The 12,138-nt window shown below is 38.3% G+C and overlaps 1 protein-coding gene across 7 annotated transcripts in view; it reads left to right on the top strand.

Annotated features, from left to right (window-relative positions):
* The window catches only part of FAM172A (family with sequence similarity 172 member A), a 441,861-nt gene extending 430,022 nt beyond the window's left edge, over nucleotides 1-11,839 (top strand). For all 7 annotated transcript variants that reach the window (XM_045498232.1, XM_045498206.1, XM_045498178.1 and 4 more), the window contains one exon: nucleotides 5,803-11,839. In XM_045498232.1, the coding sequence (XP_045354188.1) occupies nucleotides 5,803-5,945 (143 nt within the window). In that variant the 3' untranslated portion in view covers nucleotides 5,946-11,839. The remainder of the gene's footprint in view (nucleotides 1-5,802) is intronic.
* Nucleotides 11,840-12,138: the final 299 nt, after the last annotated feature.

The following is a 12,138-nucleotide window of genomic DNA, read 5'->3' as shown; positions in this document are numbered from 1 at the left end:
CTCATCTCTGGCTCACAAATTTGATGTGTGTGTTATGTGTGTCTGCACACGCATGCATCTCTGTGTGTGTATGTGTGTAATATCACTTGAAGAGTGATTATTTGCTTTCCCAGACATTTCTTCACTTTATTAAAAGATTTGTTGAGGAGGTAAATAACCCACTTCTTCCTTTAAAGAAATTCTATTTACAGAAATTATATTTACATATAAGTTTTTAAGACATCTACTGCATAAAATGAGGTACAGCTTCAGACTAGTCTACATCTGCCAAAGTAAACATCAGGATTTTGGCTGCTAACTCACTAGCATATTTTGGCATGGTTTTTGCCCAAAAAATATAAGCACCAAGATCAAGTGAAGAGGAGTGTGGACAAGGCAGACTTGTAAGAAACACTTGGATTGAAGTCATCACAGGAAGAAGTAAAGGGAATAGACAAGACAGAAGAAACAGCAATGTTTTCTTCTCTCTTACCCTATTCTTTGAGCATTCCACTCTCAGTGCTATTTCCAACCATTTTTTTTTTGTTGTTGTTTAATTTCTAAATGCTATTATATAAATGTAGCCTTCCTCTTTCTCAGTTCCATTACAAGATACCTTTTTAAAATACATAGTCTTTGGGGAAAACAAATGACACATTTTAGCAATTTGATCTTTCTCATATAATTTACAGTCTCGTACTTCATACTTAAAGTTTCTAATCCTTTTGACCATTTGTGCTATCATTACCACTTTGAAATTTGCTACAGTTTATTTTTTAAAACAAGTGATAAGTAAAGGATAAATAATCAGTCTAGTATTTTATGGGCGATCCTCTGCTCCCTGCCTTTTGGTTCTTTACCAGTGAATAAGATCATTAACAAACAGTATTTATGGAAGAAACATTAAGAGAAATAACAGGCATTTTCTACTCTGTATAGGATAAAAGAGATAACTAGAGTAGGGCTCAGATTATACGGAAAATTATTCTCTAATATAATAAAAAAAAGAATTAACTGTTCATTTTTATTTAAGCTGACACTTGATCATTTAAATACCTCCTATTAAAACAAATCTTATGCAGTGCTTTTACTGTCTTGATATGAATTCTAAAGATAACACGATCCACCTACTTCTAAGATTGCTAAATTATTATAATGCTTTAGTTAACATATAGAAGGAATAAAAGAAAAGTAACTCATAATAAAAATAATATCCACATCAATATTTAAGGTGCCCTAGAAAATATACATAAGAAGGCATAATATAGTAGTCAGATACTTAGTCCTGTACATAAAATCACCATGGATTCAACAGCTACAAATGCAGGCTGATGCAGGTGTGTTTATTGACAGCTCAACTTTCATGGGCAGTGATGCTATCAGGGATGAGATTTTTCTCATATGGTAAACCACTCTTGGTAATTGTATAAACCACTCTTGGTTATTAACATTCTGAACAACATAAAGTATAAAATCCCTTCAATTTACATGGTAGTTGGATTCCTGGAAAATTCTGTATATGTTAAAATGATGCCAAAAGTACTTTGAGATTATTTGTTAAACACATCTAAATTCTGAGCCCATATAATTATAAACAGGGTTTTTAACTACATGAATAGCTGGCGGAACATTTGAAAACCATGTGGGATACAAAACAATCCTTCATCGTGCTCTACTGCCCTGCAAATTGTAGGATTTCCACCATCTCTGGCCTTCTTCTGCTAAATGCCAATAGTTCTTTCCAATCATCTTGACCACCAGAAATACCCCTACACATTTCCAAAATGCCCCAGAGACCATTGCCATGCCCACTAAGAATCACTTATTGAAACTGAACAAAGGCCCATTTTTGTCATGAAGCACTGGGAACCAGTACGTTTTATTTTGATACTGAATTGATTCTATGGATTAGAAAACTGAATTTGCCCCAAAGGTGAATTATCCAGAAAGAACAAGCCTGCCAATCCAAAAAGATACAAAAATCACTCCCTGAGAACGTGGCAGGTATTTAACATGGAAACCCTTTGTTCTTTACATTGTGGGAACCCCTCTAGATTATGTAAAGGGGGTCTGAAAAATGGAAAGTAGTTCATAGTCCCTAAAAAGATGAGGTTTTGATTAGGGTAAAGTTGTGATAGAGATGAGACCATGGTTATACATAATGTTGTCACTGCAAAATGGAATAATTTTCCGTATTACCCACACACCACTGCAGCTTATCAATAAGTGGCTCCTTGGGGCGCCTGGGTGGCGCAGTCAGTTAAGCGTCCGACTCCAGCCAGGTCACGATCTCGCGGTCCGTGAGTTCGAAACCCCGCGTCGGGCTCTGGGCTGATGGCTCAGAGCCTGGAGCCTGTTTCTGATTCTGTGTCTCCCTCTCTCTCTGCCCCTCCCCCGTTCATGCTCTGTCTCTCTCTGTCCCAAAAATAAAATAAACGTTGAAAAAAAAAAAAAGTACCTTTAAATAAGTGGCTCCTTTTTTGATTGGCCTAAAATTTCCACTTTTATATCCTTTTATGAATAGATAATGTAATGGCCCAGTGTTTCTGTCCTCATGTAGTTTGCCTAAAGTAGTGTATTTTTTAGCTACTAGAAAGCTGCTCTCAAAAGTTTCCATTTTCTTTTTTTTTTTTTTTTTTTTTTTCAACGTTTATTTATTTTTGGGACAGAGAGAGACAGAGCATGAACGGGGGAGGGGCAGAGAGAGAGGGAGACACAGAATCGGAAACAGGCTCCAGGCTCTAAGCCATCAGCCCAGAGCCTGACGCGGGGCTCGAATTTTCTAAGCATTCTATAGGTAGATATTCATATTAATTTATAAATATTTTCATTGAACTTTGGCTCAGACCTTTCGAAAATGGTCTCCAAACATGTTCGTGAAATGTGTATATGCAGCCCCAGATGGATATGCAATTACCTAACTTGCAAATGTTATTTTAAAAAAATTATTAAAAACCTCCTTTGATAATTTTTGAAAAGAAAGCCATTTTTATATAAAATATTCATGTTACTACTCCTTATTTTAGGGAGAATTCTCCCTCCCCCACTCCATTGTCTGGAATTCAGTTTCTACCCCACTTCACTTATTACCTTCACTCCTAGCAATTTCCCTTCCACTGACAGAGCACATACTCTCATAATTTATACCCTTAAATTGCAAGGGTGAATGTTGAGAGCCAGTGCAGGTACTCGGTTAACTCAGGGATTTTTGGTCTTTTCAGCCCAGGACTAGTCAAGCAGATAGTCATCATAAGCTAAAACTAAAAAGCCTTTGTAGTCATTTTATCACCAGGGAAATTTGTTCATCCTTCAGAAAGATTGTCACCAGGAAAGAAAAAATAAAGGAGTTAAATTGCTTCAGACCATTGACTCCTTAGGTCCCTCTAGATTCATAGATTGAATTGGTTTTCATGGGGTGGGAGGAATTATGAGAAGAATTCCCTGAGAAAGCTCACAAATTGATCATAGCCTTGGTAACACTACTAAGTGTAAGTGTGATCACTATGGAGGAAATGCCAAATGAGGCTGGAAGCATGGGAAATGAGAAGGAAAAGAAGACAATTAACACCTCTTTTTTTTTTCTTTCTTTCTTATTGTGTTTGCAAATGGGTGTTGCCATGTAGTGTGCATCTTCAAAAGACAGGAATACAATTGATTTTAAAGTATTTTATCATTGTTAGTGCAATTAGTTATTACTGAAGTGACACTAGATCCGCAAGCACTGTAGAAATAGGAACAGGTATTGCATAAACCTATCCAGAAACTAGGCCCTCTCTCGATAGACCCACAAAATACTACTTCAAGTAGGTATGTCTGAGCATATCTAGAATGACTTACTACTTGGGTTTAGAGAATATAAATGCCTTCCAAATTCAAAAGAATTCTTTAAGATTGTCATAAGAATAAATCAGTGAGAATTACAATGATAAATATCTGGATGTTATGTATGTTTTAAGGAAGTAGAAAGTTTATATATCTTTGATGCAGCCAGGCATATATACATACATATACACACATACATACATATATATACACATACATTTTCCCCCCAAGAATTCTATTAAGACTTGTCAAATTCAAGTCAGGCACTTTAGGTTATGCCAAAATAACCTATACTCATTTCTCTCTCCCATTGAATAACATTGAATTTTGCCAAAAATGCGTAAGCAAACAAGAAATGACCTCATTTTTGCTATCTGAATACAGTAGTGTTGGAGGATATTTTTCAAGGATATGACTTAAATAGTGGATCTAAGTTCCCAGTGCCAGATCATAAAGCCAAATTGCAGAGGATAAGAGGATAGAGACCATCCTTGTGAGGGCACCTCTAAAGACAGGGGTTCTCTAGTAGGGCCAGTTCCCGTATCTAAGTCCCATGCACAGACTGTAGCTTTCTGCTCTCTGGTCGACTGCAGCCATAGCATCCTTATTGTTGTAACTCCCAGATTGTGATACTGTCACAAAACTGTTGCTAGGCAACAAATGTGGTTACCAGGTCTCAGCGAATAGCTGAAGGGGAAAGCAAAGTGTTGCACCATTGTAGAGTAACCATAGCAATGACCTACTATTACAGACTAAAGAATTATCATTAACAATGTTAAAGTATCAGACAGAGGCCCTGAATCCCAAGACTTCCAGGCAGTGTCTCTCTGCATAATTGAGTGATCTAGGAAGAGATTTCAACTGTTTCAAAGCTGTTCACTCATTTCTATGCTAGGAGTCTTTGCTGTTATTATTTTTATTTTTGTAATTAAACAAATGGTTGTTATGAAGAGGCTGGTGAAATGAAACGTTATCACAAGGAGTCGAAACAGATTTATATCCTCATTTGTTCTTATGTCTACATCATGTTAGTTTTTGCCTGTGTTAAACTGAAGGTAGGTTTGATTTGAAAAACACGTTAGTATCAAATTGAAGCCACAAAAAAAGCTGTAGTAAAATAACCCAGTAAAGTGACAAACTAAACTTGTATTTTCTAAGTCGAATTCCTCCCGACAAAATAGAAGGCCTAGATGCTCTTTTTGTAGTCACTGCTTTTGAAACGCTTTTTTTAAGCTTTTCTAAAACTGTCCCCTAAAGTCTGTAAAAATGTAGCCTCCCAGGGCACTTCTAGGGATAGTCTCCTTTCAATCTGAACCTTCATGAAGCATCCCATGTAATTTGGTCGCCGTGACCTCCCTGAGACAAATTATGTCTAACGGCACAGCTTCCAAGAGAGGCAAAAAAATTCCGATTTATTTTATTCTCTTGGGTAGCAGAGAAACGTGGGTGCTCCGGGGTGGGCGAAGAAGCCGGGTCCCGCGCGCAGGAGAAACCAATCCCCGCGCGCGCCCGCGCGCGCGCGCGCGAAGCCTGGGGAAGTGGGTGGTTTCGAGGCGGGAGAGGGAGTGGCCCTTCCCTCCGAGCGCCTCGATTGGCCCGGAGGGGCTGAGGCCCCGGGGCCGCCCGGCCGCGCCTCGGGCAACCCGCGGGGGGTGGCCCAGCCGCGTCCTCGTGTCGGGGGCGGGACGGGGCCTCGGGCCGGAGGCTGCGGAGGTCTCCGAGGGCCGCCCCGGGCGCCAGCTGCAGAGCAGCGGAGGAAGCAGACGTGGACAGTCCCGAGCCCTGGGGGCAAAGAGAGCCCTCGCGTACAGGTGTGGCCTGGAGAGGCCGCGTCCGGGCCTGGAGACGCGCTCCGGCTGGGGAGCGGGCGCAGGAGCTCGGGCCGGACGCGGGGGACGCGGGCTCCGAGGGCGGGGCTCGGGCTTCGGGAATGGCAGTCGGGCGGCCTGTGCCTTGTTACCGAGCGAGGCCGCCTCGTAACCGAATCTGTGTTTTTTGCAGGCACCGACCGTCACGAGCTAACTTCCTGGAAGAGCTTCCCGTCTATTTTCAAATTCTTTACCGAAGCCTCTGAGGCAAAGACCAGTTCCCTCAAGCCGGCTCTGACGCGGCGCTCCCACAGAATAAAGCACGAAGAGCTGTAAGAGGAGAACGAGCGAGACGGGGGAGGGGAAGCAAAGGCACCACACTCGAGCATGCATCCACACGTCTCCTAACTGCTTGTTGTCGGCGAGCAGACTCCCAGCCCCTCATTAGATTGTTTTCTTCCTAGAGCACAGGGTCGTGATATATACATCTAAATAGCGTTTTGCATTATTTCTAGATGAGTGCAACTGTCAAAGCAATATGGGTTCACTGGTCGCGCTTCCTGCGGGCTGAGCTCGGGCTATGCGCTGCCCGTCAGCGCGCAGATTAAGGCTGACAGCGCCCTGCCCGGCGCGGCCGGCGCGCTTCTAATTGCCCTGACGGAGCCTGCCCGGCACTGCGGGGCGAGCGGCGTCTGCGCGGTCCTACCGCCCGCTGCAGCGCAGCCGCTGCTTGCCCTGGCTACCGGCCCCCCTCAATCATGTCCTTTTTTTTTTTTTTTTTCCGCCGAGCAGAGGCAAACTTTTATTCTAGATTTCAAACTTCCATTTTAAGTAGGTCTCTCCTAAGGGCCTCTTGAGCCTCTTTTTCTTTTTTTTTTTTTTTTAAAGGAAGTTTCCCCCACCTCATCCCCTCAGAAAAGCCAAATTTAAATTCAAAACGTGAATGCAGTGATGTGCTATGTAGTCTTGGGAGGGCAAATTGTTCTCTAACAATCTATTTTCATTTCGAGACCAGAAGAAAAACTTTGCATAAGAATCTATGAAGTACCGATTACACTTTACCGCTGAAAGATCCTTGCCAGTTGAATAGGAGGTTTTTACACAAGTCTCTAATTTCAGAAGACGTTGTTTAAACCGAAACATAAATGATGAGCAAATCTTTTAAGTGTGAAAGGTCCCATTTTCAGTGGAATTCCTAACTTTATCATTAGAATTGACTTTACTTTTTAAATGTGTAATGTGTATTGAGTGGCATTGTAATTTAGATCGCACACTTGTTTTGCTTTTTAAATCTTAATGTGGACAAAGTTTGCTGTTGTGGATAATCCTAACTAGAATGATCTATTCTGATTCATGGAGTTCGATCCTTTTAGGGATAGTATTTTATGGTCATCAGGTGAATGAATCTTGTCCTCTTTCGCCTTCTCCTTCAGAGAGGCTGACTGGGGCTAAGATTATTTTTTTTTAGTTTTCTGCTCCAACAGAAGGGGAAAGACCTAGTGTGAAATATTTTTTCCTCTCAATCCAACGACATAATTTTTAGTAGTCCACTTCCTCTGCAGGGTTTTGCCCTACAGTTTCAACAATTTTTGTAATCCAGCTAATATCTGGCCAACACTGTGAAATATAGGAAGTAAAATAAGTTAAGATTTTGCTGACTTTTACATTCAAATATTAAATCTTAACATCAATTTTTAATTACTTGAATTTAGTTACTTAGTGAAGATTCTGTTTCTAGCAGATGAGGGTCTGAATTTAATATTTTTCATCCTTTTTTAAAGCGTATGCAACAATATGCCTGCCTTATTTAAGGACATGACAAAATGTACCCAAAACGACTTAGAACTGTCTGACTTCTCAGAAAAAAGAACTTAAAATAACCACCTCATGGATAAAATGTTTTTATATTATGAACCGATTTCAGCAAGTTTTAAAACTGAAAATATCTGTGTTTGGTATGCATTAATTCGTTCTTATACTTTTAATGATGGCAAATCAAAATGATCTTCTTTCAGTGGTCATATATGCATATCTTCTGATATTATTTTAGCAGAAACATTGTAGGAGAAAACATCAAAACGTCATTTTATCCAACTCCTGGATAACTTAAAATGTATCACCTCAACAGTGTCCATCCAGCGTGTTGGTCTGCAATCTTTTCTGTTTTAGAAGTAATGGTGAACTGTGTACAATAATGGTACCTTCCTTTGAGAGGATATGAGAAGTGACGTGGATTGAATAATTATTCAAAGTGTTATAAACTGTGTGGTGTTTTCACTGTATGAAAGTATTCACAGGAGAGCTAGTCTTACTGCTTTTTTAAAAATCAACACTTGTACATTGCTAAATTTATGAAGCTTATGCACCTGAGTTAGAGCAAAGTAAATATGCTCAGCTTATAAACTAAATCACTCCTGTCCCTTCTCTTCAGTTTTCTCACTTCTCTTTCTGAAAACTTTTACTTGCAACTAGAGTGAATCACTGTTTAATTGCCTTTAATACTTTAAAACTCCTGGGTTGTTAGCTTCGTTTAACTGTATGGAGATCTATTTGCAAACTTAAGTTGTGCAAATGTAATTTCTCCTTTTGGATCTGTGCTGTAGCAACCCGGAGAGAGCTAGGCACACCGGCCGAGACCTCCGACTGATGAGTGATAAGATTCCTTGTAATGGAAAATTTTTTTAACCTGTTGATTATGTGTCTGTTGGTATAAATGTAGTAATATAATCCACCTCAATTTTCCTGGAGTAACAACAGTCAGTTGGTAGTAACACGCCTGCTTGGAGGCGACAAGTGTTAACAGTATTTCTGCTCTGATCTTCCCATTTTGGTTTCTTTAGACAGGTTTTTAGCAGAGTAGAGGTTGAAAGTTAGGATGTAGGCTTTTTTAAAAATTATATACTCGGTTCTTAGAGCAAATGGAATGGGAAGCAAGGAGTTGTTGATAAATCTGATATTCAAAATAGTCCTATTAAAACTTCGAAGCCAGATACTGGCTTTAGAACTTTATAAAGGTATCTGACCACGTAGCCGGTAAAAGTTTTCATGGATATTTGAAGGGGGTGGGGGAATCTATTTGTAATAATAATTGTTCTTTTCTCAAGTTTCTGCCTTGTGCTTCGACCTGGATTGCATTATTGTTTATACAAAAAAAAAAAAAAAAAAAAAGGAAAGCACAGGAGTTTCATATATATTATATATTTCTGTTTACCATTTTAAAATAAAAACAATTTTCCCAACAAGCCTCAGCGTATTCTTGCTCAGAAGTTCATCTATTCATGTATAGAGGTTAATAAAAGCAGAAACATAAAAAGAGTGGTGGGACAGCATTCATCAATATTTTAAACTGCATCGCTGCTTTTATTACTATTACTGTTGCTGTAAGGTAATATCCTAACTTAACTTGATCACTCACTATTTGGCTTGGACCTTTCACAAAGCTAACAGTTTTTAAGATGTTTGTTTTTAATATCTAAAATACCTCCTGAGCTACAAGGAAATCTGAAGCCATTGTTAAGCTATCATTTTATAAAATATACTTTAATATACTGTAAACAAATGTTTTCCAAAAACAGTCTAGTGACATTAAATTGCTCCCAAGTCCCTATATAAGTCCTTGGTGTATTATGTCTAATCTGAAAATATCCTGTTTACACGTATTTTACAGCCTTCCCTTCTTTAAAACCTGTAACTCCTTTGAGAGAGTGTGAGTGACAAAATATGTTAACTGTATTATCAGGGCTAATAAGTTAAAAAATTTCTACACATTTCTCTGGATTACCTGGAGTCCCAATCCAAACACATGTGTCTCCAGTTACAATCATAGTTTTATAACTGTAAACTGACAGGTTTCTATAATCCTGGTTCACTTAAGAAAGATTACTATTACAGAAAGTCTAAAAATTTCTCAAAAACTTTCCCCATGCCATTATAGGGAAAAAATGTCTTTAAATAAATGTGAGACATTCTCATCTTTGAAATATGGGTGGCAAAAAAAAACGATAATAATGGTGGTTATTTTATGATTACTTATTAGGGGCTGTAATAATATAAAATAAAAGACTCCAGGAGGTACTCCCTTTCAAAAATTGAATACTTTCCTTCCTTCCTTCCTTGTATAGAGTGACTGAGTGGGAGTCTCTTGAATTGTTCGTCTTCCTTTTATCTAATATTCTATTAATCTCCAAAAAGATCAGTTTGAGTCTGGGAAAGGGTTTTTAATCAACACTTCACAGAGTTTAAAGCTACCCTACCTAAAGCGTCAGCTTTGTTAGGCGGTTTTAGATTTAAAGCATTGCAACTGTCATGCACTGTACTAAAAGTAAAGAATGTACACCAAGTGGAAGATGTTGAAAAGAGGGAAATAGCACAAAGTCGATTAACGGAGATTCGAGAATAGAAGTAGCCATCAAAGCATTCCAACGTTTATCTTGAAATCTATGTAGAGTTAAAAAAAAAAAAAAAAAGCAACAATGATAGTTTTAAACCTCACACTTAGGAGGGATGAATGTTGATTTAATTGATTCATTTGGATCAATGTTTTTAAAGTTTCACACCACTGATCTTTCATGTAGTGATGTCTTTAGCAGTCAGTGGTCTGACATGAGCCTTCTCAGATTTCATCAGTGGGACTCTCCATGACATCTAAAATTATGCAACAGCCTGTGCAGTGGTAACTTTGGAATTGGGAGACCTCGATGCCAGAGAGCATGGTCATATTTAAGAACTCTTGTTAATGCTTAGCACAAAGGTTTTAGGGAGTGGTAATTGTAAATGAACCATAAAGGTTAAAGTGACCAAATATTATATAGTGGGCTTTAATTGCTAGATAGGAGAAAATCATCCTGAAAGTTTGACCATTAAGTGGATATCGTGCAGTGCCCAGTATTTTCCCCTTTAATGGAAAAACTGGAAAATGGAAATTTGACTTAACCCATGAGGCCTTCCAGGCAACTTTTCCCAGCCCTTTGCCTTGAGATTTGTGGAAAACGTTTCACTATATTCTTTGTATTGTTGGGTTGAGTTCTGTTTGAAACATACATGAAACATGTTTCTAGAAAAATCTAGAGAGGCCCTTCATCTTTCTTTCTAGAGCATTCAGCTTTTCTTCCTTGGCTATTACATAGGGTAATATGGGAGACTGTCATAGGTAAAATAATGTTGAACTGTACTTTGTAACCAGCTTGCAGTACCAATACAAAGAATCTGAAATGAAAAGACAACCAACACCCCAAGAATGATATGTCTCTTTTTAAAGTTTACAATTTGAATAATGAACTTGGATAGAAACTTGGCAGGAAAACAAACCATGGCACCATCACATCACCAACCATTTTCACTTTTCTGTCCAATTTCAGAGTGCATGTGTTTGTGAGTATTTCACTAGATCAGTGACAGCTCTTTATTTGCATAATTATATGCTCTGGTCTGAAGAGAAAACTAACCCCCAAATTTCATGGGTCACCAAACTGCAACAATCAATGTTTTATCACGTATGCTAAGCAAAATCTAAGAAGCTATATGAAGTTTCTTGGGGAGTTTTTACTCCTCAGAAAATTAAAGAGTTTTCCTCTTCTGAATAGATTCAAAATCTTTCCAAGTTCTTTGTAACTGAATTCTGTTTGAAGGCAAAACTAGAGATTAACATGTAGATCTGGATCTTAGACTCACTAGCATTACTTCAAAGTGGCTTAAGAAGAGCAGCATTTTTGGAACACTAAACTTTTAAATTCTAAGTACTGTCCATGCTACGAGGAAAAAAATTATTGGTCAAATTATGATTGGTCAAAATGAAGTCTGAATTAACTACAATTGACTGTAAAGTGGATTTCCTTCTTTGAGGTAACTCAGGGTTTTTGTTTTTTTTTTTAATAAAAGACCTAATAGAAAAATATGTATGTATGCATATATGTGTGTGTGTGCACATACACACATGTGAACATCCATACCCATCCATGGGGTATATATACCCTTCCCACCAGAAATAAACAATACATACAGTATGTGTTTGTCTTTGCAGTGCCAGTTACATAGTAGGTACTCAATATATGTTGGGATTGTTTGTAAACATATTTTCTTCTAAATAAATTTTCATGTTCAAATGCTTTAAGGCATTGTAATAAATATTTTTAAATGCCCCAACTTCATTTGCATCTGTAAATTCTGTCTGTATGTAATGTGTATTTGTGTGTAAGGTTGGCTTTATTCCATTAAAGAAAAATTGATTTAAACTGTTGGTGTCTATTTTATAGGCAATCTGCCAGACATGAAATACAATAGAGCATAGAGACACATGGAGAGAATGACTTTGTTATGGAGTTATTAAAATCCTGGAAAATATGTCTTTACCTAGGCACTTTAGAAATATACTAGGTACTCTAATTCTACTGCAAAAGGACTTAGGTATGAATTTCACTTAAAAGCATATAAGGCATTGCCTTTTATAGGAAGTGATCTGTTTGTAATAGTATATTAACAGTTTTATTATTAGGCAATTCACTGCCATCAAAAACATTAAGGAAAAAAGAGG

This window comes from Leopardus geoffroyi, chromosome A1 (assembly GCF_018350155.1).
Source record: "Leopardus geoffroyi isolate Oge1 chromosome A1, O.geoffroyi_Oge1_pat1.0, whole genome shotgun sequence".
Taxonomy (NCBI): domain Eukaryota; kingdom Metazoa; phylum Chordata; class Mammalia; order Carnivora; family Felidae; genus Leopardus; species Leopardus geoffroyi.
Note: the sequence above shows the minus strand (reverse complement) of the source record. Positions and strands in the feature narration are given on the sequence as shown.